Raw genomic sequence first — 27,650 nt, 5'->3', positions numbered from 1 at the left:
ATCCTGACTAATGCCACTATCGCCCGGGTATCCGGGTGTTGTCTACCATCACCGGTGCATGCTCCATGAAACGAGCCGCCGTTATTCGATGGCAGTTGGCATATGTCCGAGTGATCGTCGTGGGAGGTGCATCCGACATGGTTCGGATGGCGTTGTTGAGCGTATGAGATCGACTGCGATTGCCGATGAGCACGCGATACTATTGCGACATAGCACAAAAATAGACCTTGTGAGCGGTGGGAGTTGTGGATACCAGATAATCGGAACACCATACCAGCAAGGCACCATCTCACAAGCCGTCCAACATCTCGTGCATCATTCCAGCAAAAGTGAGGTCAGTGGGTCATCATCTCATGCATAGGTATCAGCGCAGTTCATCGTTGGAAGTGCAGAAACGCAAGGTTGCCAATATACATATCAAACGGCGCTAGATAACAATAAAGGGCACGTCAAGCTGAATAAGCGGGCCAAGGTATCAGCGAAAACTGGGTACATACCTACAGTGTTGTTTTTTTCCAGTGGTAATGCTAAGGCAAAATTGCACGTCAAGGCACAAATTAGCCATGCCGACGCCTATTTCTGGCATGCCAAACGGACGTTCAGGGATTCTCCGAGGATCGTGGTGCCTGAGTCCGAGGCCATTTAATCACGAGAAGGGCTTGGCGATCGTCACCCGCTTCGAAATGTCCGGGTTTCGGGCCTGTTGGACGAACTGGAGTAAGGCGTGAATGAGTCTACTTGGGTTATTCCAATAATGAGCTGAATTTGCGCGACGAACGGGCAGCCAACAGTACTTCAGGTCGAGCTGAGCTGTGTGGAGACCAGTGAGACGAGGTATGCTTGCTCTCTGGTCTTCTCGAGGCTTGGAGTGGACCCCATGGTATGTCAAACAGTTTAAGTTATTTTTAGAACATGGGAGAACACTCCCTAAACATTGACAGATGCACGACGTCCTCCGTTCCTTGACGCCGGCGAGTTGGATCGGAGATTGATTGTCAGCAAGCAGTTACGTTCGACCTCGTAGTCATCGGCAAATACGGAAGGCTGTTGGGTATCTGCTCCTGTAGTCATCTGAGCTCCCCACACCTCCTCATCTTCTCCTGACATGGTCATCATCAAGACGTGCAGATTGACGTACGGTGAAGTCAATGCCGGGCTTTAGTCAGCGTAATTGGATGATCAAAGCATGGCCGAACGGCAGAGTATGTACCATTCGCAAGTGATCGAGATGCAACCGGATTGCCAGGGACATGCTGTTACAACGAGTGAAGAACCAGTACCGTACACTCGCTGCGAACACAATCACAGTCACTGTCTTATCCTCCATTGCAATCGCGCTCGGTAACATCACCTGACTGCGCCGCTCTCTTCTCCACCTGACCAGTATCTCCAGGCTTCAGGTCTGCATTCACCTGCGAGCTCCGTAGTTCCGTGTTGTTCCCCATTTGTGATACCTCTTCTTCATCAGCGACCTCCCGCCCGACGCGATAGAACGCCAGCACGGAGATAGTCTCCATCCCCACGACACCGAGCATGAACCACAGCGCCGCCGCTCTCCCTTCATAGCCGTCGAAGCCGCGGCTACTCTTCTTCTCCACGCTGCTCTCCACGCTCGAGACGGTAGCGATGCCGACGGCGGATCCGAGCTGGAGCGCGCCGTTGTAGATGGCGCCGACGGTGCCCGCCATGCGCGACGGCGTCGTGCGGAAGATGGCGATATTCGTGTGCGTGAACGCGAGCATCGCCCCTGTGGCGCCAACCACGAAGGCAGGAAAGACGAACGGCCAGTAGGCATTCGGGCTCGATGCCAACGCAAGGAGGATCGTTGCGACGATCAGTAAAGCCTCGCCCGTGAGGATGATCCACTTCGGTTCGATTATGCGCGCCAGAGGACCGGTGCAGCTGACAACGGATGCGACGATGCCGACAGGCAGAAAATGGATAGCGCTGACGATTGCGCTCCAGTCAAACACGGCTTGGAATAGATTCGTGTAGATCGTGAAGACGGCAGTGAACCAGAAATGGGGAAGGAGGGCGACGCCGAACAGGACCGAGAAGTTCTTGTAGAACCATATCGATGGGGGAACGGCCGCTCTCTCTGACGGGATGCGTGTCTCATAGTAGAGAAAGCCGGTGACGAGGAAGACAGATATGATCAATGGCGCAAGGACGGTAGCAGAACCCCACCCGGAGGAAGTACCGGAGGTGACGCCAAAAATGAGAAGAATGAGTGCAGCTTTCAGGAAATTATCAGGCTCGGTTACGCAGGGCTGAGATGGAAAACTGCTCACCTGTGAGCACCGAGACGCCAATACTGTCAATCGTCTTGAACTTGACTGATCGAGACAGGGCTTCTTCTCCTGGGCGAGGCTCTTGCTTCGGTATGAGAAACACGCACATCCCCGCGAGCGGGAGAGCGACGATGGCTGCAAACCAGAAGACCCATGGCCATGAGGTGAACTGGACAAAGATGGCACCAATGATGAGCCCGAGCACTGGCAAGCTGGTAAGCCTCGTTCAGACATCGAGCGCAACGATGTTCACCGTTGCCAACGGCGCCGCAGCCACCGAATATCCCGATAGCCCGTGCTTGCTCGGTGGGTTCGATGAAGATATTGACGAGCAGCGTTAGGGCGGACGGGATCGTCAAGCACGCTGCTATGCCACATAAGGCTCGTAGGACAATGAGAACGATCTTGGATCGAAGGAAGCCAGCTCCAATGCATATGAATCCAACGCAGGAGATCCCCATGATGAACGACACCTCTATGGAATGCGGTTGTCAGCATGACTGTGTTGGTCTCAGCGGTCGGTAATGAATGATCGTACTCGGATTGTACACGTCGGCGATTCTCCCACTCTATCGGACCTGTGAGTGAAATAAAGGGTTCGTATATTAAAACATGGCTTACCACGAGCAGGAAGCTGGCAAAGGTGAGTTGGTAGGCGCTGATGAGCCACGTAGACTCGGATTCCGACATATGCAGTTGGACAATGAGTGTCGGGAGAGCTGAAAACAGCGACGAGTTGTTGAACGAATCCAAAAACTGAGCCAAGCAGAAGACGGCAAGCAGCGCATATCTTCTAGTGCCAGATATTTCGTCCTGCAGGTTTCCGTCGAGCAGGGACGCTGGGGGAGAGCGAGCTACGCTATCTGTCATGAAGGAGCGAGGGATTGTTGTTAAAAGATGAAGTAGAGAGATAGTAAGGATGTGGTCGATGGATGGTACGCACCCTGTGTTCATATACACCTGCTCATTTCGCAGGGCTGGGTTGAGGGTGGAATGAGTGCAAGGGCGGGTAGTTAACCCCAGCGGAGGTACGCGTCACCCCCAACACATTCCCGGCACGGAGGATCCTAACGGCACGAGGCGGTACCGGGACTCGTCTGGATATAACCGTGACTCTTGTTAGCTTGAACTCCACTGACTCAATCTAAGTTTCTTTTAGAGTCAAGCACGAGGCTTGTCATGAGTAAGCTGCAACTTCTATGACCCACTAGTAGTCTTCATCTCACCCCACTTGATCGAAGCTAATCGTTCACCACCGTTTGTGAAAGCATGGGAATGAAAATCACGATGGCGAGATGAATTGGAGTGGCCCACAGAAATAGTACGCGAATGTTCATTCATTCATCGTCTCGGTCGCCCTGAGACCATCGAGAGGTGCAACGAACGATGAAGACGCGACGCAAGACGCTATCCTACGCCGAAGATCTTGACATCGCTCGGGAGGAGGTTGACTTGTTCTACTCGGCAAGGAGCCCGATATCTGCGTACCGGCATGGCATCGGGGATGAACGACGTGAGAGGCGAGGTTCGTGAAAAACTTCACCGTGTACAGCGTGTTCACATAAAACACAGAAAAATTCGGTGAAAAAAGCAGAGCGGGCAATCCCCCCTTTCTCTCTTTTTTCCTTCTTTGCGGCGGGATCGGAACGGCGAGCGGATGGAATCCAGGGTTTCGTCAAGTGAATTCCCTCTCGTATGAGCGGACAAGTAACGACCTGAAACTGGAGCGATTTTACATTCGTTCTCTGGCGTACAGGAGCACGTACAGGGTCTCGATCTACTTTTAGGGTCGGTCACGACGAAGCAGCGGGCTTGTCGTCCGCCGTGGACTTCGTCGCTTCCGGCTCCTCGGCGTCGGCGAATTGACCGTCTTCGCCTTCCCCAATTTCCACCTGTTTCTCGTACGGATTCACGATGATGCTCTCGAGGTAGTCCAAAGCGGCCTGAACGGATGCACGTCGAAAGTAAAGCATACGGACATAGAGGCGGGGGGGCAGCAAGCGAGCGCATATACCCGGAATGAGAGGACAGGCAAGGTGGAGCTAGTAAGGCGCGTAACGATTATCGTTGACGAAGTCGCTACGCACTCTGCCGACTTCGGATAGCTCTTGCTCTGCAAAACGTGAGATCGAGTGAGCGAGTGATCGACGAAGGGGACGATACTCACGAACCTTCGGTGCCGGTGAAGGGCTCGAAGCCGTTGACGTCGGGGTCGATGAACGCGTTGTCGTCGCCCATGTCGTCGTCGTCGTCCGCATTCGGGTCGGGGTGGAGGGATGCGCAAAGCGAGAGGGCCTCGAATATCGGCTCAACTGAACGATCGGTCTAGGTCAAGTTGGATCGGTCATGAAATGAAGGAGGGCGTGGACGTACGAGAGTTGGCGTTTTGTGGTATGATGCTCAACTCGCGCATCGCGAAATCGTCGTCGTCTTCTCCACTTCCGTTCGGTTGATCGACTGATTCGTCCAGCTGACAGTATATCGACGGACCGGCTTCCGCGCGCGACACGGCGTGTAAGGTTATTGAAGGGTATAACACCTGGAAGCCCTTTCCGGTCGACGACATGAACGTCAACGCGCTACGCAGTGAATGTATGCGTTACGACCCGAATTGCGCAGCAGAACCTAAGCCAATCTAACCTCTCGATAACGTAAAGCGTTCCCGAGGCGGCATCCGCCTCTCCGAAGCCCTCAACGGGCGGTTCAAGCGCGACCTTCACGTTCTCCTCCTTGTGCCGCAAGACGGGCGGAATGTCGCTGAACGAGCTCGGGGTCGCGCCCACGATGGTACGATGCTCTTCTGGCGACACATGGTTAGGAACGGCGGTGATGAGCGTAACCGCAGGCATTTTATCCAGACGGATTGTTTTAGATCAAGAGAAAAGAACTCAAAAGACGCGGCACTACTTATTGCTCACTTGGCGCGCTCCTACTGCGCGTCACGTGCACCGAAGTCCTGCATCCTGCGCAGTTCCCGCCGGTGACATCGCCTTGCGCTCCAGAAACACCGCACTATCCAACGTTGCGCCTTTAAACCCGCTCACGACCTGCCTGCGCTTGCCTACTGCATCTGTAAACTCCCTCAACGCACGCCTCTACGTCCACAATAACGTTCGGGACGACCGGACGACTTTGATCGAGTCGTTCTTGCAACCTATCGCTTTATCTCGACGGAGCTCGAACGGTCCTCGCGATATGGCGATAATAGACTACGTATCGACTGCCTTCAACAAGGTTTTACCGCCGAAGAGCCATATACCTGCGCCGTTACCAACGAACGCGAGCGGGGGCATAGGAAATGGGCATGGAGCTGTTGGGTTCGACGATGATGTGCGTTACCCGGTTCCACTGTCTTACTCGTTGCTCTCCTTCCTGTCACTACACACTTCGGTTGGCGTGCCTGCCTCTTGGTTGGCGGATATAGCTCTGCCCAAGCCGTTGATTCGCCGTGCGTATTTGCGTACGCAGGCCGCCGGTTACGTAATCCGCTACGGTTCATGTTCTCCCTCTCCCCGACGCGCGACTGCGCATGGCCCCAGACGATGGATTGCTTCTCCTCTTGCTGCTCGTACCGCTCGTGTTTGTGGGATGGCTTTATGTGCATCATCGCTTTTTTCCCTCCCCGTTTTTCCCTTGCATTCGCTTGCATACCGATTTGGATGGAACGCGCTGACCTTCCGACGCGTTTCTCGTACAGATGATCGTCTCAAAACCAACCATCATATTACATACTGCTCAAACTTTCTTCAACTTCCTGGCCATGTGCTGCTTTGCCAGCGTTGCCGCGTTTCAGTCCCACTGGGGAATAGGCGTCTGTGAGTGTATACCGCTACCAACCTATCACCCTATACCGTACTGTTCTACCTAACCGCGCATGCATGCTGACTATGGTCTTCGTCTAGCCGGCCTATCCGGATTTACTCTGTTTGTCACAATATCGGGAATGTTCCTGGCCCTCTTCATGCTCCTCGTACCCGTCATGTATGAGAAATACGACAAGGGGGCCAGGCTGGCACGCGCCATGAAGGAAATTCGTGTCCAGTTCATCCTGACTGGCACGGGGATCACTTTTGCTCTGCTGATTGCGTGCGTGGTCATTCATTGTCTGGGACGTACCGAAGGAAAGGCTGACAAGGTACCTTTTCTGAATAGGTTCATCGTGACGATCTCCGCGTGGACTGAACCGGGATGCAAGAACGCCGACAAAGACCCTCACGAAAAGCTGGGCGACTCCTTCAAAAACGCGCTCGGCGGCTGGTGTAACACCAAGAAGGCCGCCGCCATCTTCCTCTGGCTCGCATTCGGTGAGCCCTTTCACTCGCACCCACTGCATCCTCCACGTTAACCTCTTGTGCTCAGTCTCATGGGGTGGTACGCTCGCGCTCACCGTCAGAGACTGGCGCTCGGGCGCCGCCGTCCGCCCGCGCGACCCGCCTTTCCAACCACCCGTCATGCCCTCCGACCACGAGGACGAGTTCGACGACGAGGAGTCGCAGTACCACCAGATCCCGCCCGCCGGCCGTCGGCCGACGCTCGACAACTCGGACTCGCCCACCTCGCCGTTCAACGACCGGAACCGGTACACGTACGCCTCGTCCGACGCGCCGCCCGTGCTCCCCCGGCCGAGCATGGACGCGTACGGCGCGTTCTCCGACCCCGCGCCGAGCGGGTACGGCGCCGGCGCCGGCATCAGCAGTCCGACGGCGGAGGCGCCCGCGGTGAGCCGGACGATGCAGTATGCGGACCCGTACGCGGCGGTGAGGGCGTCGATCGCGGGCGCACCCGCGGCGAGCACGCCCCCGAGCTACGAGAGCTATCAAGGATATCGGTGAGGAGCTTGCGAGGAAAGGTGTATTATGTGCATTTGAACATCGCGATCGGACGGCATACTATATTTAACGACTACTGTGATGATGACGAGCGTTTTCTATGCTATATCCCCGTCTCGTATGTATACGTACTATCATCGATGCTCAACGATACCTTTCAGCTCTTCGTCGGGATTTCAGAGGTGGATACCATTACTATGGGTGTCGCAAGTAAAGTACTGGTAGTCGGACATCGCACGTGCGGGAACGGATGAAGCGGTGATCTGATGGCGTCATGTTTCTCTCTTGCATCCAACCGTCACCTCGTTGCTCGAATGTCCGTGCAAGCAAACAGGTGTGGATTTCCGGATCCTGTCGAGGCCGGTCTCTGATTCCCCATTCAGCCCAGCTCCGCGATCCGGATCGTTGCAGTCCGCTAGCGAAAGGCGAAACTGGATCGACTACGAGCTCAAAGGCCTATATGACGATCTCCACGCTTTACAAGAGCGGATTCGCCATCTTCGAGAGACCCGGAACGAACTCGCGCCCGTCTCCCGCCTGCCCGAAGAATTGTTGTCGTCGATCTTCTCTCACCACTTGACCAACTTCTACGAGGGGCAGCTGCAATTCCCATCCAGTCACGTCTTCAGTCACGTATGTCGGCGTTGGCATTTCGTTGCGCTTGAAAATCCCGCGTTATGGTCAGAAGTGCCTCGAAGGAACCTACAGCTCACTGAGGCGTTCTTGTCGAGGTCGAAGGGTACTGCGCTCTCCGTGTGGTTATCGATGCGTTGGTTCGGGCTACATAAGCCTCACGCAGATGCCGTCGGGGCCGCCGTACGACACTTGGATCGTGCGCAACGTCTTCATCTTCACTACAAAGAATACCCCCAGTTCGACACCCTCAGTGGAGGTTATCTCTCCCGTCCCGCCCCGCTTCTCGAGTTCTGTTGGATCCGCGGCCACGACTCCTCCCGGCCAGTACATATCCACAGAGGCTTCTTAGGCTCAATCGCCCCTCGCCTCCGCCGTCTTCATCTCAACGACGTTTTGCTCGATTGGGAGGCGATGCGTTGCGCCTCACTCGTTGGCAATCTAACCCACCTTGAGCTACTGGGCATCTCTTCCAGATCGCTTCCTAGTGGGCGCAATCTGGCATTGGCTCTTGCATCGATGCCTTCCCTGAAAACCCTTCGAATACATACTGACGGGGGACTCGTCCGGTCGGCCCCGATGGGAATATTCGCAGACGTTGCTGCTTTGACGCAGCTTGACATCCTTGATATGTGTGGCACGGGTTCGTATATATGCGTTCTTCTCGGCCATATCAGGGTTACTCCCACTACCTCAATAACCATCGTTCTCCTCGATGCCCAATCATCTTCATGCGACCCAAATATCCTGGCAGAATTCCTCGCGCATCAGCGCACATCCGAGGACGAGAACACCTCCATGCGACGGCTAAAGTATTTCGAACACCATCCCCTGCTAACCCTCCTCGGCAGCACCAGTAAGCCGCAGCTCTCCGCCTATGCGACCCCCTTTCCCAACGCGCCAGCCATTCTCGAGTTGCGTTTCACTTCGATGTGGACTGCCATGACCCTTCAAGCCATCCACTACGGGATGTCTCTCGAGCAGGTCGAAGTGCTGGAAATAGCGTTCACGAAACAACTCGACTTGGGCGACCTCGATCCTATTCTCCGCGCGTGTACCAATGTATCTGAGATCTGGATCGAAGGCTCTCACACATGCGAGACGCTCATTCATACGCTTGTCTCAGGTTTTACCCGCCTTGGTCGCACTCTGCTCCCCGCTCTGCGACGAATATATCTGAAATTCGTCTTTAATCCCTCGGAAAAGCTGATGACCGCTTTCCGAGATCTCCTGGTAGACGGGGATCGTGACGCGTTGACCCTGGTCTTAGTCGGCCATAGATGCTTGGAGTCACAGAATCTAGATGATGTTCGCGCATTTGGCGGTCCAGACAGAGTGATAGTACTGGAGGAGGGGATCGGAAGTAGTTGACTTATGCACGACCTTGACTTCCGGGTCTGTACGCCGATGTCAGCAATGTCTTTCACATGGGACTGTGTACATCCAAGATTCTGATGTCCATACAGGATCGTTGAACGAACTCATATTCGAGTTTCAGACTAGCTTTTGGAGAGGCGAGAACTATATATCAGCAGGTAAGTCGTGCCAAAGTTATTCTCATCATGCTGTCCGAGTTCATGAACCATCTAGTTTACCTCAGATCACGCGGGTACAGAGGCCGGAATCATGACTGCTTTTTTTCTCGGTAGGACAAGCGGCCACGGGTTCTGCGGGAGCAACCTACGGAGCCGAACACCTTGTCAAGACAGTGAAAGCAAAATAGTTAGGGGAAAATCCAAGGCGTTGAGCGAAGCAGTATACCATATGCTCAGGGGCAATGTTCGCAAGTGTCTCGGCGACTGGGATTACCCCATTGATGTGCCAAACCGAACATGCGACGAGGCTCCCGATGGTTCGCTTTCGGGACCGTACCGGTGATAACATACCGTACCACGACACAGCCTCTGTTCAACATCGATCGAAAGATTCGTGGGGATTGGCCGTCGCTTCGCACTCATAAGAGTTTGTAGCACGGGCAAAGTGGAGCGGGGCTCTTCTTGACTATGCAGTGCATGTTTTGGCAGGGCTCTCCGCGGACATCTTTGCCCACTTTTAGCACCTTGCAAATACAGTGCGTTCCCGTCCGATCCCCCTCCTTTCCCTGCACTCGCTATCATCTGCCATCTACCCACGTGAAAAAGTGGAAGACGGCCGCAGCTTCCCCGTGAAGTTTATGTTTATAACGTTGTCTCGGTTCTAGGTTGACCTTACAGACCGATCTGCACTAGATCAACGGAAGCGCTTCATTTCAATCGCGTCGCCAGACACGCCGAGTACCGCTCCATCTGGGAACTGACGCCGACCACGTTCTTTCATGCCACTGCTAAGTTATCTCTCCCGGTAGTAGACAACCTCGTCCGGGAACATATCGATGGCGTTCCTTAGCAGCCGCAGCCCAAGGCTCCGCTCTCCCGGGCATTGTTTCTATTTGCATTCAGTTTCATAGTAGCAAAGACGTCTAACGACGTAAGTCTGGACGAAATAGTCAACGCACATGTTCCTATCTAGCATTCCTCCACCATATTCCGGAAACCCGGCACCGCTTGGATCGGTCGAGTGTCAGCATGGCTGTGAGTGCTTCTTGGCAAACCACAACGACTTCCGCGCAATGTGCGGGAGGCTATGTACTTCGGTATCGTGACCACGGCTAGTGCACTGGCGCTGCTGCACATGAGCACCCAGCGCAGCGGAAACTCAGTGTCGTTACAGGCCAAGGGAGAGTGGTTGGATCGAACCTACACCCCGCGTTCACACAGTCGTTCTTCACTGGCTGTCGCTTTCACATGCCACATTCAATTTCGGGACTCCACCCACGCCCCGCTGTATACTATATCAGGAGTCTCTGAGCAACCTGCGGACGGCGCTCTTGGCAAGCAAGGTGAGAGGAGTAAGTTGGAAAGTGTTGCACGCTTTAACTACTGATACCGAGTTTCATGTCTAGACCACGGACCTTTTTGGCTGCTCTGTCTTGAAGATAAGGCTCCCTTCGTGAGCGGAACGGTCGACACACCATGGCCTCGCCGTCTTTTGTAGAAGGTTGGGTCAACTTCAATCCCGCAGGTGCTGGCAAACCATGCCAGACGTGGTACAAGATGTACGGGGATGTCACCACCGCCGTGCATCGTCCGTTGATTGTCATACACGACGGTCCAGGTGCGGTTTCTTCGTGTACCGTGATCGAGATCCGATTGAACGCGTAATCGTAGGAGCCGTGCATCAATACCTGCTTCCAGTCAGCGAGCTATCTATCACGCATTCAATGCCCGTCATCTTCTACGATCAAATCGGCAACGGAAACAGCACGCACCTGCCCGAGCTCAAAGACGACAAGTCCTTCTGGACAGAGTCGCTTTTCCTCGATGAGCTACGAAATCTCATCATCGAGATCGGTATCCAGGACGACTATGCTATTTTAGGTCATTCGTGGGGCGGAATGCTTGGAGCTCGGCATGCGATCGGCCGTCCGGAGGGATTGAAGCGACTCATCATCGCCAACTCGCCGACGAGCATGAAGCTGTGGCAGCAATCGGTTTCCGAGCTCCGCTCAGGCCTACCGCAAGAACTTCAAGACACGCTACGAATCCACGAAGAAGACGACACGACTGACTCTGAGGAGTATCAGGCAGCTGTTGCTGAGTATCATCGTCGTCACGTATGCCGCCTGGACCCGATGCCTAAGGAACTTGGCAGTACATTCGCGGAGCTTGGCAATGATCCTACGGTCTGTGCTACGATGTAAGCACCATCTCCTTATTCATGGTATACTAGATACTCTTGCTCACGAAAGTTGATGTTCAGGCGCGGGACCGCACAATTTTACATCACGGGCGTCCTAAAGGACTACTCTGTCGAAGAAGGCCTCGCCAATATCGCCGCCCCTACTCTGCTCATCAATGGCAAATACGACGAAGCTCAAGATTTTACAATCCAACCTTTCTTCACCTCCATTCCTAGCGTTAGTTGGACTCAGTTTGTAAACTCGAGTCATACCCCCCATCTGGAAGAGCACGAACGATATTTGCGGGTCATTGCTGCATTCCTGTCGTAGTCCGAACGACAATCGTCGTAAAGGACAATGCTGTTTGTACGATGCTGTTTGTCATGTTATTGATGAATGCGTACTGGACGGCGTTGTATGGCTCACACTCGTCTTATTTCGGGGGATCGGCTATAACAGAACTTGAAGCGTGTAACCGCTCTCTACTCATAATCACCGCGTACATGACGTTTGGGTCTCGGTTTGTAAGGTGAAGGACGCTCAGTGAATGTAACGAAGGATGACGGATTACGAACCAGGAAACGGTTTGACTTGCGAAGCGACAGCAACCCAGCTAGGAGCATGTATGCTTGCTTTGAACAGCACGTGGTGGGATGGGCTAAGAGCTTTGAGAGGGTAGAAAACCGGTAAGGTGCAAAAAAGCTTGTGAGTTCATGGTCTGCGCACCACATCAACGTTATAAAGGTGTCACACAGGTGAGGCAAGTTGAGTGGACCGAGCCTGAATGGTCTGAAAGGATCGGGTAGGAGAGCGTAAGCGCCGGGTTCCTCGCTTGAGGAAGAGTTGACATTCGCGACGAGATGGAGATGCTGGTGCTCGCAAAGAACACGCAATCAGCTACATACAAGGCGTTGTAAAAGCTACGAAGGTAACACATCTAGTATGAGGGACTGACCATAGGTTTCAGTGCCATCAGCTCGTGTCACCGGCATAGATCCCAGCCTCATCTCAGCCTCTGCTCCCCGTTCTCTGAGAAATATACTTGAAGTTCCTCGTCTGTCCCCATCTGTAGAGGGATCTGCTCTAGAAGATGACGCAAAAATGTCCTTGATTTTGACGGACAAGCACTTGGATGCTTGGGTCGCGCAGAAATTGTGCAAATACTGTGAGTCGGACAGAGTCGTAGTGTCGTACGAATGGAAAGAAGAGGAGCAGAACATAATGAGTAGCTTGCGCGCCGTTTCTGAGTCGCAGGGAGGGGGCAACCTACATACTCCGCATACTTGGACGACGAAAGAGTCGTGGGTTTCTTTAGCTAGCATCTTACTAGAGCCTGTTTCCGTAGTTTGTTGCGAAACCATCCGCGTTGTTCGTGAAGCTGACGTCGGGCAGATGGATCACGTTGACCAGGTATGATGACCCCTGAAGTTTACTAGCTAAAGGCTAAGCTCGTTTGGCGCGACGATGCATCGTTGCGCAAAAAGGACAAAGCAAAGGCACGGTCACACACGTGCAGATGTTCCCACAACAAGAACTTCTCGGTCCTGTTCGGCGTCGCCCTCCTTCCCCATTTCTGGTTCACTGCCGTCTTCACGATCTACACGAATCTATTCCAAGCCGTGTTTGACTGGAGCGCGATCGTCAGCGCTATCCATTTTCTGCCTGTCGGCATCGTCGCATCCGTTGTCAGCTGCACCGGTCCTCTGGCGCGCATAATCGAACCGAAGTGGATCATCCTCACGGGCGAGGCTTTACTGATCGTCGCAACGATCCTCCTTGCGTTGGCATCGAGCCCGAATGCCTACTGGCCGTTCGTCTTTTCTGCTTTCGTGGTTGGCGCCACAGGGGCGATGCTCACGTTCACGCACACGAATATCGCCATCTTCCGCACGACGCCGTCGCGCATGGCGGGCACCGTCGGTGCCATCTACAACGGCGCGTTCCAGCTCGGATACGCCGTCGGCATCGCTACCGTCTCTAGCGTGGAGAGCAGCGTGGAGAAGAAAAGTAGCCGCGGCTTCGACGAGTATGAAGGGAGAGCGGCGGCGCTGTGGTTCATGCTCGGTGTCGTGGGGGTGGAGACTATCTCCGTGCTGACGTTCTATCGCGTCGGGCGGGAGGTCGCTGATGTAGGTAGGTAGGTAGGTATATTTCCGGCGCAAGAAGTGATATCACAAATGGGGAACAACACGGAACTACGGAGCTCGCAGGTGAATGCAGACCTGAAGCCTGGAGATACTGGTCAGGTGGAGAAGAGAGCGGGGCAGTCAGGTGATGTTACCGAGCGCGATTGCAATGGAGGATAAGACAATGACTGTGATTGTGTTCGCAGCGAGTGTACGGTACTGGTTCTTCACGGAGCTCGCCGTGGCGCTCGTTGTAACAGCATGTCCCTGGCAATCCGGTTGCATCTCGATCACTTGCGAATGGTGCATACTCTGCCGTTCGGCCATGCTTTGATCATCCAACTACGCTGACTAAAGCCCGGCATTGACTTCACCGTACGTCAATCTGCACGTCTTGATGTGCAGGTATCGCGCACCTGATGACCATGTCAGGAGAGGATGAGGAGGTCAGATGTGGGGATCTCAGATGACTACAGGAGCAGATGATACCCAACGGCCTTCCGTGTTTGCCGATGACTACGAGGTCGAACGTAACTGCTTGCTGACAATCAATCATACTCCGATCCAACTCAAGGAACGAAGGACGCCGTGCATCTGTCAATGTTCAGAGTAAACTTTGAAGCGCCTACGTGCATTCCAACGAACAGTCGTGTACGTCTCTTCCTCGAACCGGTACCGAAGATAATGGCGCAAGTCACAGATGGTGTATCCTAGTGGACATGTCAGTACTTCCACCGACATCATGATCTTTTTTTTTTTTTTTGGAGTGGCGCTTACTTGTGAGTATGGCCTACCCGTTGAGCGTTCACGGGTGGCCGGACATCATGATCTTTCATGTACGCTGATGGATCTAAATCAGGTACAGCGCTACGTGTAGAACTAGCCGAGCCTTGTTAGGGAGTGTTTTCCCACATTCTAAAAATAACTTGGACTGTTTGACATATCTACTCCGCCCGAGCCTCGAGAAGACCAGAGAGCAAGCATACCTCGTCTCACTGGTCTCCACACAGCTTTGCTCGACCTGAAGCACTGTTGGCTGCCCGTTCGTCGCGCAAATTCAGCTCATTATTGCAATAACCCAAGTGGGACTCATTCACGCCTTACTCCAGTTCGTCCAACAGGCCCGAAACTACGATACCCAGTCATTTCGAAGCGGATGACGAGCGCCAAGCCCTTCTCGTGATCAAATGGCCTCGGACTCAGGCACCACGAGCCTCGGAGAATCCTTGAACGTCGGTTTGGCGTCGGCATGGCTAATTTGTGCCTTGACGTGCAATTTTGCCTTAGCATTGCCACTGGAAAAACACAACACTGTAGGTATGTACCAAGTTTTCGCTGATACCTTAACCCGCTCAACGTACCCTTCATTGTTATCTAGCGCCGTTTGATGTGTGTATTGGCAACCTTGCGTTTCTGCACTTCCAGCGATGAACTGCGCGGATACCTATGCATGAGATGATCACCCACTGACCCCACTTTCGCTGGAATGATGCACGAGATGTTGGACGGCTTGTGAGATGGTGCCTTGCTGGTATGGTGTTCCGATTATCCGGTATCCACAACTCCCACCGCTCACAAGGTCTATGCTTGTGCTATGTCGCAGTGGTATCGCATGCTCATCGGCAATCACAGTCGACCTCATACGCTCAACAACACCGTCCGAACCATGTCGGATGCACCTCCCACGACGATCACTCGGACATATGCCAACTGCCATCGAATAAAGGCGGCTCGTTTCATGGAGCATGCACCGGTGATGGTAGACAACACCCGGATAGTAGACAACACCCGGATACCCGGGCGATAGTGGAATTAGTCAGGATCTGCAAACAGTTCCAGCGAGTAAGAGCACAAGGTGTGCGCGTATAAAGGCTGAGCATCCTGGATCGTTGTAAACCCAGCGCCCGCCTCTTTCACAGCAACCGGACTCCGGAGTGTGCAACATGCGCTTATATCCTCTCGTCGTCCTTCTCGTGTCTATCGGCGCACAAGCCCTACCTTCGTCGGTGCACAAGCGTCAGAACAAAATCCCGTCGTATGTACAATGTTCATGTCGCGAGTCCCTTCTGACTCAGGTCCATATGTTAGAACCTATGACCCGTCCATCGCGTCTTTGATGTGAGTTCTCCGTGCGACACTTCTGTGATAATTGTATTGTGATACTTTCTTTCTGTTAGTAACCAGATCGGAGTGCAGCGCGGCGTTCCGGAATCAGTTCTGCAAGCTGCCTTTGAGACGGCATGGGTATGCGATCGACATGTGTTCATTTTAATTCGTTTCTGAATGATTCTCAGGTCGAGAGTCATATCAGTACGCGATCGACATTCGTTCATCAACAGAACGTTGACCAATCGCTATCCTCTCTTTAGACAACCTGAATTTTGGAGATAGCGACAGCCTTGGTATGACGATCTCATTTTGGTTGACGCTTAGCTGTCGCTCACGCCTCATGTAGGTGTTTTCCAGCAAAGACCCTCACAGGGCTGGGGCACTGCCGCCCAGGTGCAAGACCCGACATACGCGACGAATGCATTCCTTGATCAGGTTCGTAGTACGACGAAATAATATTGGCCCTGGTGTCTCATCATCCGATCATGCAGGCGATGAAAGTTTATAACAAGGATCCCTCGCTTGCCCCGGGCGACATTGGTAAGGCTCTCCGCCTTCAGTCCCATCTTTCTTGCTTAATTGAAGCGGTGTAGCCCAGAAGACCCAACGTTCTGCTTACCCTGATCGGTCAGTGACCATCGCCTGACGGTCTCGGTCCGAAACTTGACTGCGTGCACTTATAGTTACAACGAGGCCGCGGATCGCGCAACGAAGATCCGCCAGGATGTTGAGAATGGCGACCCCGACGGCGATGAAGACGACGACGAAGATGACTACCTTGACCTCAGTGCGATACCCTTCCCAGTTCTATTCGTCATAATCCATCAACTCACGGTTCTTTGCAGTCGACGATCTAGATGATGACGGAGGGGTGCGACTGCGTATATCAGGAACTCGATCGTGATACTCATTCTTTGCTTTTCTTGGCAGTATGACTACGTGGATGAGGACGGAGAGTTCGACGATGGCGATGACGATGGGGGCGACTACGGAGACGACGATGGAGGCGACTACGGAGACGACGATGGAGGCGACTACGGAGACGACGATGGAGGTGATTACGGAGGTGACGATGGCGGCGATTACGGTGGAGATGACGGTGGAGACTATGGAGGTGGTGGTATGTTGCATGATTGTAATCCTGCCTCTACGCCTTCTAATCTGTGCTTAGGAGGTGACGGAGGAGGCTAGTGCCTGTGGTTCCATGTCATTGGTTCAGCATGCTGATGACCATCGTAGATTGCCGTCGCCGCCGCGATCTAAAGGGCCGACTGGAAATTAGCTGCGATATCTGGGTATGTTGCATGATTGTAATCCTGCCTCTACGCTTGCTAATCTGTGCTTAGGAGGAGCCGGCGGAGGCTAGTGCCTGTGTTTTCATGTCATTGGTTCAGAATGCTGATGACCATCGTAGGATGAAGCCTAAAGGGCCGTCTGGAAATTAGCTGCGATTTCTGATCTGGGACGTTCTCAAGGTCTCGAGCTCGCGCCACAAATTTCGCGTCATGCATATGCATGCAAGGTTATCTCATTCCCGATGCATGGTAGTGCTCTCGCAATCTGATATCCACTCAGTATCACCTATACTATGACGTTAATTAGCGTGTCCCATACACTAGCCGTAATTGTCACTATCTCAGGGTTATGGCCAGAGTGTTGTTTCGGGCCCTGACAGATTGATTATCCAGACCCCGTAGCTACGGTGTCATCCCAGGATACACCTCCTTTCTCTTGGTCTCCTCGTTCAGAGGACGCGCGACGAGCGCGCGAGCAAGAGGGCTCCGTGAAAATATGCCCACGCGGAGGTGCTTTCATTGCGTTCCGTCAGTTCTTTGTATGCAGATAATCATGTGTGCACTCACCTTCAGCACAGGGAACATCCCGCGCTCTTCCTTCCGATAGATGAGCGACCGGCGATTCTGCATCGAGACAAATGGCGTAAGGTCGTGGTTAACGGCATCTGCTTAGCATATAGCACAAGTCCGCTTCGGAGAACATGTGTTCATGTTCATTCTCGAAAGTTCGATGACACGTTCTTTACCTTCTGGACAGACATGCATACCGACGCCTGGGGATTGGCGGATTAGGTCCTCAATCTCTGGCACGGGGGAGCCAGGACGTCACTGGAGGGGCAAAAGGGAACGTGATTGTCGTCGGTGAGCTTCTTCCCCGCTTATATCTCGATAATCGTCAAGCTGTTCTTCAGGTTTCAGCTTGCCCTTATCAATCTTACCTGTGAAAATATTGACCTGCTTTTGTATCCGGACAAAGCGGTGCGATCGGCATTCCCGAGCCCAACGGCGACCCATTGATTGCCAACGTCAGTGGAACGTCCCGAGCTCCATCCTCAGTCGCTTCCTCAAACGAAGAGGGACGCGATTCTTGCTGGCCAACGTTCGACCACCAGATCTGGTGTCGATCAAACTCTGTTGCATCGGCAAAACCTCGGTAATATCTCATCTAGTCCTCGACCGCCCTTTGTAGTTGAGCTTTTGACTAGAACAAACCTCTGGCCGGTGTATCATCCACGGGCTTGATGAGACGCGGTCACTTGGTCGGGGACACGGAGGAATCGCATGGATCACCCGCATTTTTCTTACCTACAAAGGCAATTCGAAGTGGCTTTTAGTGACCTTTCAGCCAGGGGACTTGTGTAACGCTCCTTTGAGTCGCAAACGCGGACCTTTCATCCGAGACGCGCCTTGGTACTTAGCCTGTCGATGAATCGCGCTGGATGGCCACGTGGAGATATTCCCACACATGCCGCAGTCAGGTCGCCCGCGGATGTCTTTTTTGTAGCTGCTCCGTCCACCTACGCCATCCCGCCTCCCATCCGCCATCCGAACCCTCCTCCCTTCATCCGCCATCCGCGAATACGATCTTTCCGCCTGCGATGGAGTATAAAATATGCTCACCTCTGCGTGAAAGGAACCAACTCCGGTTGTCCTCGATCCCTATCAGCTACCGCTTACAGCCCAGCCATAGTTGTCCCTCCAATCCTTACCATGCTCTACTCCAGGCAGCCTATGAATATGGTCTACAAGACCGACTGTATCTGCTCTCGGACTTCCTCCACCACCGAAGTTCTTCTGAGCTGTAACGGCGTTCCTTACTGCTCCAAGGGAATCAACTGCAATCGTCGTCCAAAGTCTCGGCTCGCCGTCTATACCGACCTCGACGGGGCTCCTATAGTGGTTCCGAGGCCTGTCGCCAACGTATCGCACATGTTCGTTGTACCGTCAAACTCCTTCTCTGACGACAAGTCTCTCGCTTCCGTCTCTGGGGTGTCTACTACCGAGGACTTCGACTCGCTCTCCAACTCGCTTCTCGCTCAGTTGCGCGGACTATCGGCAAAGGCACCTTCCAGCTCGGCTTTGGAGACCCTTTCTACTCCGGAAGAGGTCGTCCGCACCCCTGAACCCCTCTCCACCATCTCCGAGGAGGACGAGGAGGAAGAAACACGTACCGCCTCCATACCCAAGCAGATCCCCTTCGTGCGCGCCTCATGGTTTGTGACTCAGGATGGCGAGCAACCTATCCACCCGATCGAGGAAGGCATCATCGTATGCCCTATCCAGTCGAAGTCGAAGCGTCGAGGAGCTGTTCGGCGTGCCCTCGGCCCGAAGATCTATCCCATGCGCGAGCTGCTCGGCAAGGTCTTCCGTCCTCGTTTCCACCACTTCTAGTTGTATGCGCGCTTCGCCTTCAATCAGGTGAGCAGCGCCGACGACATCAACCTCCGATCGCGGGACTGACTCTCGAAATCATCTAGATGTGTTTATCGCGTCCTACGCAGGATATCAATCTTCTCTTCCCATCCGTATCGCATCCGCCATCCCACTCCATTATAATCCTGCGTTCTCATGGCATCGGATTTTCTCGTCTCATTTCGCTCTAAATCTTTGACTTTTTCCATATAACACACTTCGACGGCGGGTCACTCATCCACGGCTTCGGTCATCACCTACATTCTTCTCCCTCGATAACTCAGGATTGGATCCTCTGTCCTGGTCCGGCGCCAACTCCAGCTGCCCCTGGTCTCGCCCTCTTCCCTCTCGGTCTGCCTCTGCCGGCTCTCGAGGACGGTTACTCTCCTCCTAGTATCGCAACCGTTCCGAGGCTCTTGCGATTGCATGTCGACGCCGATGGGCTCACCAGCCCTCCGTGTCCGTCTTGAGGGGATTCCGGCCTTCTTTTGGCCCTCTTTCGGCAGTCGACCTCGCTATATACCTCTCGACATGCCCGCGCCCGCGCATGCACGCTCATCCGAGCCACGCCTCTGCAACCTACATTGGCTTCTGTAGCAGGACGCCCGCCCGAGTCCTTGGAGCCCCTCTTCAGCACTCGCGCTGCGCCAGGGCCTGGTCAGCCCATCTCATCGGCGCTCGTACGGCACTTCGCGGTTCTCCTCTAGCAACCGCCCGCCTTACGCCTCCCGCCTCTGGTCGGTCTCGACGCTCTTCGGGCAGGAAGACGCTTCGACCGTGGACGCCGTTCCACCGCGGCCTCCCAATCCTCCAGACGCTCGCCTCTCTCTCCGACCTCGTCCCTCGGAGACACGCGACCGCACCCGCCTGACCCACGGCTGCGACCCCACGGGCCCCGATACCCCAATACCCCGGCTCCTGCCCTCAACGCTCGCTTTGAGGCGCTTGGAGTCGAGGGCCCGTTATACCCGCCTTGATAGGCACCTCTCGGCCTGGACATGATACCTTCCGCACGCGCGTACTCTCGCGATGCATACACACTCCTTTGATGTAACGGGGCGAGTGGCGGCGGGATACAGAGTGCACCTGTATCCTGTCTTCACTTGCTCCCTCGAGCCCCCTTTGGCCAACCTCCTCCGAGTCCCCAAACTACTGTTCCCTCGCCGACCCGCCGTCGTACATAACATCAAAAAATCAAACCTCTCTTATGTATCAAAGATGTGAATGAATTTCTATAGACAGTGTATCTTTCGTCGATTCGACTCTCCTCATAAATTGCGCTCCTCGATCCAAACCGTGGAGGAAGCTTCTCTACGTATACCTCAGGTAATATTTGTACCCTGGTAATTCGAATCACCCTTTTCTTCCTGTGTGGGCTCCCGCATGCCTCCGTGCATGGCTCATGGCCCAGTTGACGTTCTTGAATTTGGCTCTTTAATCGGATTCCCTTTGTGTGATACCAAGCCCTTGCTCTGCCTCTGCAAGAACGTGTCCGAACTTCAGCTCGGGGGCCCCAAGATGTGCTCCTCAGTCGTTTCCCTCCTTGTCCCGGATCCTGTAAGGGCGCACGAGCGCTGTTTGCTCCCTTCCCTCCGACGGATTCGCTTGCTCGACCTTTCGCCGATCAAGGACCTTTCCGTCCCTCTGCGAGCGCTTCTTGAATCAAGCGAAGAGCTAGCCCTGCATGTGTAATTTGTTCCGGGTCTTTCAGGACGTCGGAGAACTTGAAAAGCTCTCCGGTACGGACGTAATGTACGTCGGCTTGCTTGGACCCTCTCCTTTCAGTGTTCACTTCTTGGAGCCTAGAAAAGCATGCTGGTAGTGTCTGAATGTTAGTTTATCGGGAAGTCAGGAGGGAGGCTAGTGTAGTAAGGTCACATACATCCGATGTCATTTGCAACATTTGCAATCGGGATTCTTCCCTTTATACGGACTAGTTTCCGGGAAACTTCGCGGAATGCACCTCGAGGTACAATCAGTTCCTCCAAAAGTGAGTAAGTAGCAGATGTGACTGTCGCAGTTGACTCGAGGCTCTTCGAACGGCAACGGCCCTGCGAGAGGGCATGCGTGCCCACTGCCACATACATTTGGACGTCACCGTTGACCTTACGAATATACAACCTCGTTCAGATGACCACACACACGCTGCTAATCATGGAAGAGGGCTCCGGGAGAAGCTTCGTACAGCGGACTGCTGACTGAACAAACGGAAGGTCGACCCACGAACGATATCAAACCAGGACGTCGCAAATGGGTCGTGGCAACTTCATTTGTATATATACCCCGGCCCGGATGTCAGAAGATATCACACGCCCTCATCTTCTTACCGCAACCATCGAGCAAGCCCGCGATGTCGACCCCTGTGACGAAGAAAATGCCGTACGGTAAAAACACCACTCGGTCGCTTCCATCCGCAAATCATATCTAACGCGAATATTATGGTGCGCAGTTCGTCTGGGTAACTCCGGGCTCAAGGTTTCTAAGATCATCCTGGGATGCATGTCCTACGGTACGCCGACGCCGCAGTCATATATGCACGCCCAAATCACTGACCATCTCGCAGGCACCCCCGATTGGCAGCCGTGGGTCCTTCCGGAAGCGGAGGGTATCAAGCACATCAAGCTCGCCTACGACGCCGGCATCAACGCCTTCGACACCGCAAACGTCTATTCCAATGGGGAGTCGGAGATCATCCTTGGCAAGGCCATCAAGGAGCTCAAGCTTCCGCGGGACGAGATCGTGGTGTTGACGAAGGTCTTCTTCACCGTCGCCCATAGCCCGAGCGAACGCCTGTTTGGCGTCAGCAGTGCGGAGGTCGATCAGCGGGGGTACGTCAATCAGCACGGGCTGTCGCGCAAGGTGAGTACGACGTCTTTTTACTCCCTATATGCGCAATGGGATCGAGTGTTGATGGTGTTTGTGGTAGCATATATTCGACTCGGTCAAGCGGTCTCTCGAACGCCTGCAACTCGACTACATCGACGTCCTCCAATGCCATCGCTTCGATCCCGACACGCCGATCGAGGAGACGATGCAGGCGCTGCACGACGTCGTCAAGGCGGGTTACGTGCGCTACATCGGCATGTCATCGTGCTGGGCTTGGCAATTCAGCGTCATGCAAAGTGAGTATTCCATGCGAATTCCGCCCGAAACGCTCTGGTCTGATTCGGCTGGGCAGACTACGCGATCGCGAACCACCTCACTCCCTTCATCTCGATGCAAAACCATCACTCGGTCATCTACCGCGAGGAGGAGCGCGAGATGTTCCCCACCCTGAAGGTTTGTGATCACTCCTTATCCCCGACGCATACATGCTAGTTAATATGGGATACCGGATAGCATTTCGGCGTTGGAATCATCCCGTGGAGCCCGCTCGCGCGAGGATTGGTCACGCGTCCGCTCGGTGAGCAGACTAAGCGGCACACGTCAGACGCGACCATCCACCAGTACCTCGGCGGAAGCACGGAGGCCATCGTGTCGAGGTGAGCCGGAAGCCCGTCTCGCATCTTTGTCCTTGATCTCCTTTGTATATACTCAACCATCGCCTTCGTCTTCGAGTTGCCCCTGCCTTATACTGCTCTGTTTTTTTATGATCCATGCTTGTGATCATTGGCAGGATGGCTGATATACGTTTCTTCGTTCCTCAGGGTCGAAGAGATCGCGAAGAAGCGCGGGATCAGCATGGCGCAGGTCGCGGCCGCGTGGTCGATGCAGAAGGAGGGCGTTACTGCGCCCATTATAGGTTCGACAAGCATCAAGAACCTCGAGGAGCTCATTGGTCAGTACTTTCTCCTCGCCTCCTAGCTATGATCGCTACCTCGATCCTCGCCGTTGGGTATGCGATGCTGACGGATCAACGCTGTGTAGCGGCTGTCGACATCAAACTGACGGAGGAAGAGGTCAAATACCTCGAAGAGCCTTACACGACGAGGAGCGTCATCGGACATGCGTAAGGAGCCTACATGCCTGCGAAGTCGTCGGCAGCACGAACGCGAACAGACGTGGATGCGTAGGCGGGCGACGAGCCTGTGTAGGATTACGTGGGTTGTCAGGTCCATGTTGGTCGTGACCCTACGTACGAGTGCCAGTAAAGAGAAGATATCACACAGCAATGTATTTCTATACTATATGACACCCTCACTTCGTCACTCCCGCCGAATCGTCAGAATTTTGATATCTCAACATCTACCACACCGTTTCGGTTTGTTCTTGCTCTGGGAGCTTATAGTACATATCTGAACATGTTCCACGCATTAGCAAGGGAATTAATTTGCTGAAACTCGAGCAATGCTACCTCGAGCAGAGTCACGCTGTGATGAGCTGCCGATGCGCGGCAGGACAATAGCCGAGCGGACTTCAAAAACCGGAAGCGCATTGACGCCCAGCCGCGCGACGCGCACCGACACGTTGACGGAATACAACGACAATCTCTATTTCATCTTTATCCATGTCCTTCTTTCTATTAATGGGGCCTGCAATGGATCAACAAAGTAGGGCGATGACCGGCGCGGGACGAGAAACGGCGCAACGAAGAGTCTGGCGGAGTTCGAAATTTTGATGGCGGCGATACACAATGTCGAACATCTCCGACACGACCAGCAAACTCTACGACGATGCGCATCTGGATGACGCCCCCGCTGGGGATAGACCATGACGGCTGAGGATCCAGGTTGATAACAGCATCGAACTGGATGGACTGGGTGTGTTGACTGGACTGAGCAATCGACCCACAAACGTTGCTGGAAGCAGTAAACCGTAGATGGGTCGGACAGGTTTATAATCCATTGGCACGATTGAAGGCACCACAGTCTCACCCAGCAGTAGAGACAACGACAAGATGGCCAACATCGTCACGAAGAAGATGTCCTATGGTAAATCCATCGTTCGCTCGCCACCAGGATGACGTCTAACACAACTTACACTCACAGTTCGCCTAGGCAAGTCCGGTCTGAAGGTGTCGAAGATCATTCTGGGCTGCATGTCTTATGGTATGCCGCCGCCAAGGTACAGACCTGAGACGATCTCAGGTATAGATGCCATATCGCAGGTTCGGCCGACTGGATGTCATGGGTCCTCCCCGAATCGGAGGCCATTCAGCACATCAAACTTGCCTACGACGCCGGCATCAACGCCTTCGACACCGCGAACGTCTACTCGAATGGCGAGTCCGAGATCATCCTCGGCAAGGCCATCAAGGAGCTCAAGCTGCCGCGGGATGAGATTGTGGTGATGACGAAGGTGTTCGCCCCCGTGGCCCGCACCCCGGGCGAGCGCACGTTCATGCTCTCTACTGCGGAGACCGACAAGCAGGGTTATGTCAACCAGCATGGATTGTCGCGCAAGGTACATGTGCCTGCTAATATGCACAACGATCTTGCCTGACGATCTTTCCAATAGCACATCTTTGACTCCGTCAAACATTCGCTCAAGCGCCTACAGCTTGAATACATCGACCTCCTTCAATGTCATCGCTTCGACCCCGACACCCCAATCGAAGAAACGATGCAGGCGCTGCACGACGTTGTCAAAGCTGGCTACGTTCGCTACATCGGCATGTCTTCGTGCTGGGCATGGCAGTTCCACGTCATGCAGAGTGAGTTGTCCACGCGGAAATTTCGCCCCAAGTGCTCTCAATGACTGGATTTGGTGGCAGACTACGCAATCAGCCACAACCTCACGCCCTTCATCTCGATGCAGAATCACCACTCGCTCATTTACCGTGAGGAGGAGCGCGAGATGTTCCCCACTCTGAAGGTCAGCCTCCCTTTCCTGCTTCCCAGCGGTATCGCTATCCCGTACTCGTGAGGAAGAACATGTTGAGTGCTGACCAAAAAACATGACAGCATTTCGGGGTCGGCATCATTCCGTGGAGCCCGCTCGCCCGGGGGATCGTAGCGCGTCCGCTCGGCGAGCAGACGAAACGAAACTCTGCGGACACGAGCGCTAGCAGGTACCTCGGTGGATCAACTGAAGTCGTCGTCGCTCGGTAAGCATTTCGTCCTCGCTTCGCTTGGGTTTCTGCCTGCAATACGATGTTCGCTCATTGCCTAATGCCATATCTAGTGTCGAAGAGATTTCAAAGAAGCGCGAGATCAGCATGGCGCAGGTCGCGGCCGCGTGGTCCATGCAACAGGAGGGCGTAACTGCGCCGATCTTTGGCACCACGAGCGTCCAGAACCTCGAGGAGCTCATTGGTGAGTAACTGCGCCCCTCACGATTGTTCGTACAGGGTAGCTGATGTTGGATACCTCTAGCGGCCGTCGATATCAAACTGACGGAAGACGAGATCAAATACCTCGAGGAGCCGTATACTCCGAGGGCCATCATTGGCCATGCCTAAGTCCATGCCCTAGTGGCGACGGTGTTATGGATATAGAGCGCTTGATTAGTACATGAAGAGGATGGGATCGTGGTGAATCTGCGATGCACGTCTCCAGGACGCTCCTCTGGTATGGTATCGCAGTTCAGGTCAAGGCGACGAGATCACCCTGACTTGACGACTCAAAACAAGAAAGATCGCGATAGTTATTGTGTATGTATGGCTTTTTATATCGTGTATCAAGTACAATACGTTATGGCTCCGATGCGAATGCACATCAAGCGAGGTCTTGCTTGAGCACGAACCGATAGCGAACGTCGCTCTTCTTCAGCCGTTCTAGGGCTGTCTGAGCCTGGCTCATAGGCAGCACCTCAATCCTACAAGCCATACACCTCTTAGCTCGCGACTGGATATTGGCATCGCGAAGACAAGACGTACCATGGCTGGATACTCTTGTCAGCGGCAAGCTGCAGCATCTCGATGGCCTCCACTTTGCTGCCGATGCGAGTGCCTCCGACGAAGCATCCGTTCGGGTTGAAGTCCCATGCGGTGATGTTCAAAGCCGGTTTGTCCGGGATCCCGACGATGACGAACTGTCCGTGGATCCCGAGCGTGCTCAGGTAAGCGCTGAGCGGCATGCTATCGAAGTTGTCGATGGTGCATATGATAAGGTCGATTGTCTTCTCCAGATCCTTTGCGAAGCGGCCCTCCTAGAAGGTGGACGTCAGCGACCCTATGATCTGGCAGCTGCAAGTCGGAAGAGTTCTCACCGAGTCCGTGACGACAACATGATCAGCCCCCATCTTCTTTATATCATCCACCTTGCGCGTACCGTGGGTGAAGGCGTACACTTCGGCCCCCATCGCCTTGGCGAAAATTACGCCGTAATGTCCCTAAAAGAGTGGACAGAGAAAGGATCAGTCCCCAGCCACGACATCAGCTTCGCCAAAAAGATCATCTTACCAAACCACCAATGCCGATGATGCCCACTTTCTTTCCGGGACCAGCGTTGAACCGCTTGAGTGGCGAGTACATGGTCAGCCCGCCGCACATCATGCTAGCGGCGTATTGCGATTCCAGCGCGTCGGGGATGGGGAACACAAACTGTTCGTGGGCACGAATGGCGCTGGCGTAGCCGCCCTGGGTGCGGATCCCATCCGGGTATTGGCCGTTGTACGTCCAGATCGGCTTCCCGCAATAGTTCTCGTTCTCGTTCTTGCAAAGGCGGCAACTGTAGCAGGAGCCGATCTGGGCGCCAATGCCGGCCCTATCGCCGATCTTGAAGCCCTTCACTTGCGATCCGACCCGAGTAACCGTGCCGACGATTTCGTGCCTGTCAAACCCGCGTGAGCTGATAGGTCGTCTATGACATGCGTGTAAATCGGACACATACCCAGGGATCATAGGGGTCTGTAACGCTCCCCATCTGAAGAAAGGGGGTAAAGGGGTCAGCGAGTGTAGATTGACGAGAGAGTCACCTACCCAGATGTAACCGTGTGGAGGTCAGATCCGCAGACGCTGCAAGACATATATCGTTTAATATCTGCGATCGAAGTTGAGTGGCATGTAGAGACGCTCACCCGCAGTGTGTGATAGTCAGTTCGACGTCAGTCTCTTCGAACTTCTTGGGTTCGAAGTTTATAACATTAAAGGTACTCTGAAGGTTGATTGGCATGAGGATAGTGAGCGACAGAGGTCGTAACGGGTGAACGCGGGAATGGACATACCCAGGCATTAGCGTCGGTGACGGCGTAGCCCTTGAATTCGACTGAGGACATGGTTGCAAACTTGGGATGGGGAGCTGTTGCGAGACTCCCTGACGGACGACGCATGTTCTTATAATGTATGACCCACTAGCAACGGACCCACCAGTCCACTCGCTGGTCGAGTATCAGTAATACGCTGCATCATCGAGCTC

At 54.0% G+C, this 27,650-nt stretch overlaps 11 protein-coding genes across 11 annotated transcripts; 7 read left to right on the top strand and 4 right to left on the bottom strand.

Moving 5' to 3' along the window:
* Positions 1-1,316: 1,316 nt before the first annotated feature.
* PUNSTDRAFT_75284 (MFS general substrate transporter) lies at positions 1,317-3,161 on the bottom strand (the record flags this gene model as incomplete). The annotated part of the gene is made up of 5 exons (XM_007387857.1): positions 1,317-2,236; positions 2,292-2,495; positions 2,545-2,766; positions 2,830-2,860; positions 2,913-3,161. 5 exons carry the CDS (start codon positions 3,159-3,161, stop codon positions 1,317-1,319), a joined length of 1,626 nt encoding a protein of 541 aa, XP_007387919.1.
* Positions 3,162-4,084: 923 nt separating this feature from the next.
* PUNSTDRAFT_47229 (uncharacterized protein) lies at positions 4,085-5,140 on the bottom strand (the record flags this gene model as incomplete). Its single annotated transcript, XM_007387856.1, has 5 exons — positions 4,085-4,234; positions 4,379-4,404; positions 4,463-4,603; positions 4,665-4,870; positions 4,932-5,140. The coding sequence occupies 5 exons, from the start codon at positions 5,138-5,140 to the stop codon at positions 4,085-4,087; spliced, it is 732 nt and encodes a 243-aa protein (XP_007387918.1).
* Positions 5,141-5,820: 680 nt separating this feature from the next.
* PUNSTDRAFT_75478 (uncharacterized protein) lies at positions 5,821-7,123 on the top strand (the record flags this gene model as incomplete). The annotated part of the gene is made up of 5 exons (XM_007387855.1): positions 5,821-5,889; positions 5,989-6,106; positions 6,194-6,377; positions 6,444-6,595; positions 6,651-7,123. 5 exons carry the CDS (start codon positions 5,821-5,823, stop codon positions 7,121-7,123), a joined length of 996 nt encoding a protein of 331 aa, XP_007387917.1.
* Positions 7,124-10,764: 3,641 nt separating this feature from the next.
* On the top strand, positions 10,765-11,801 carry PUNSTDRAFT_75503 (proline-specific peptidase; the record flags this gene model as incomplete). Its single annotated transcript, XM_007387854.1, has 3 exons — positions 10,765-10,906; positions 10,960-11,488; positions 11,552-11,801. The coding sequence occupies 3 exons, from the start codon at positions 10,765-10,767 to the stop codon at positions 11,799-11,801; spliced, it is 921 nt and encodes a 306-aa protein (XP_007387916.1).
* Positions 11,802-13,003: 1,202 nt separating this feature from the next.
* Positions 13,004-13,612, top strand: PUNSTDRAFT_75670 (uncharacterized protein; the record flags this gene model as incomplete). Its single annotated transcript, XM_007387853.1, has 1 exon — positions 13,004-13,612. A coding segment is annotated over one exon (609 nt), but the record flags the coding sequence as incomplete, so codon positions are not given.
* Positions 13,613-15,540: 1,928 nt separating this feature from the next.
* On the top strand, positions 15,541-17,132 carry PUNSTDRAFT_47226 (uncharacterized protein; the record flags this gene model as incomplete). The annotated part of the gene is made up of 13 exons (XM_007387852.1): positions 15,541-15,632; positions 15,686-15,715; positions 15,775-15,841; positions 15,892-15,907; positions 15,967-15,999; positions 16,053-16,141; positions 16,198-16,246; positions 16,300-16,333; positions 16,390-16,493; positions 16,552-16,577; positions 16,637-16,826; positions 16,946-17,001; positions 17,121-17,132. The coding sequence occupies 13 exons, from the start codon at positions 15,541-15,543 to the stop codon at positions 17,130-17,132; spliced, it is 798 nt and encodes a 265-aa protein (XP_007387914.1).
* Positions 17,133-17,403: 271 nt separating this feature from the next.
* On the bottom strand, positions 17,404-17,631 carry PUNSTDRAFT_138176 (uncharacterized protein; the record flags this gene model as incomplete). The annotated part of the gene is made up of 2 exons (XM_007387851.1): positions 17,404-17,514; positions 17,569-17,631. 2 exons carry the CDS (start codon positions 17,629-17,631, stop codon positions 17,404-17,406), a joined length of 174 nt encoding a protein of 57 aa, XP_007387913.1.
* Positions 17,632-18,711: 1,080 nt separating this feature from the next.
* PUNSTDRAFT_146243 (uncharacterized protein) lies at positions 18,712-20,558 on the top strand (the record flags this gene model as incomplete). Its single annotated transcript, XM_007387850.1, has 2 exons — positions 18,712-19,362; positions 20,011-20,558. 2 exons carry the CDS (start codon positions 18,712-18,714, stop codon positions 20,413-20,415), a joined length of 1,056 nt encoding a protein of 351 aa, XP_007387912.1. The 3' UTR covers positions 20,416-20,558.
* Positions 20,559-21,724: 1,166 nt separating this feature from the next.
* Positions 21,725-23,562, top strand: PUNSTDRAFT_55299 (aryl-alcohol dehydrogenase). The gene is made up of 8 exons (XM_007387849.1): positions 21,725-21,797; positions 21,863-21,922; positions 21,977-22,272; positions 22,340-22,535; positions 22,592-22,692; positions 22,753-22,895; positions 23,061-23,191; positions 23,281-23,562. The coding sequence occupies exons 1-8, from the start codon at positions 21,788-21,790 to the stop codon at positions 23,364-23,366; spliced, it is 1,023 nt and encodes a 340-aa protein (XP_007387911.1). The 5' UTR covers positions 21,725-21,787; the 3' UTR covers positions 23,367-23,562.
* Positions 23,563-24,250: 688 nt separating this feature from the next.
* PUNSTDRAFT_146241 (aryl-alcohol dehydrogenase) lies at positions 24,251-25,992 on the top strand (the record flags this gene model as incomplete). The annotated part of the gene is made up of 8 exons (XM_007387848.1): positions 24,251-24,284; positions 24,342-24,401; positions 24,461-24,756; positions 24,811-25,006; positions 25,067-25,167; positions 25,257-25,399; positions 25,477-25,607; positions 25,668-25,992. 8 exons carry the CDS (start codon positions 24,251-24,253, stop codon positions 25,751-25,753), a joined length of 1,047 nt encoding a protein of 348 aa, XP_007387910.1. The 3' UTR covers positions 25,754-25,992.
* A 17-nt stretch (positions 25,993-26,009) lies between these two features.
* On the bottom strand, positions 26,010-27,407 carry PUNSTDRAFT_75283 (GroES-like protein; the record flags this gene model as incomplete). The annotated part of the gene is made up of 7 exons (XM_007387847.1): positions 26,010-26,109; positions 26,171-26,439; positions 26,503-26,625; positions 26,723-27,065; positions 27,126-27,158; positions 27,215-27,250; positions 27,313-27,407. 7 exons carry the CDS (start codon positions 27,405-27,407, stop codon positions 26,010-26,012), a joined length of 999 nt encoding a protein of 332 aa, XP_007387909.1.
* Positions 27,408-27,650: the final 243 nt, after the last annotated feature.

This window comes from Punctularia strigosozonata (genome assembly GCF_000264995.1).
Source record: "Punctularia strigosozonata HHB-11173 SS5 unplaced genomic scaffold PUNSTscaffold_15, whole genome shotgun sequence".
NCBI lineage: Eukaryota > Fungi > Basidiomycota > Agaricomycetes > Corticiales > Punctulariaceae > Punctularia > Punctularia strigosozonata.
The sequence above is the reverse complement of the archived record's forward strand: the minus strand, read 5'-3'. Positions and strand labels throughout refer to the sequence as shown.

Coding starts and splice junctions, on each gene's coding strand:
- PUNSTDRAFT_55299 (XM_007387849.1), top strand. Junction 22,536..22,591: donor GCAATTCAGCGTCATGCAAA/GTGAGTATTCCA, acceptor TCGGCTGGGCAG/ACTACGCGATCGCGAACCAC. Junction 22,896..23,060: donor ACGGAGGCCATCGTGTCGAG/GTGAGCCGGAAG, acceptor TTCGTTCCTCAG/GGTCGAAGAGATCGCGAAGA.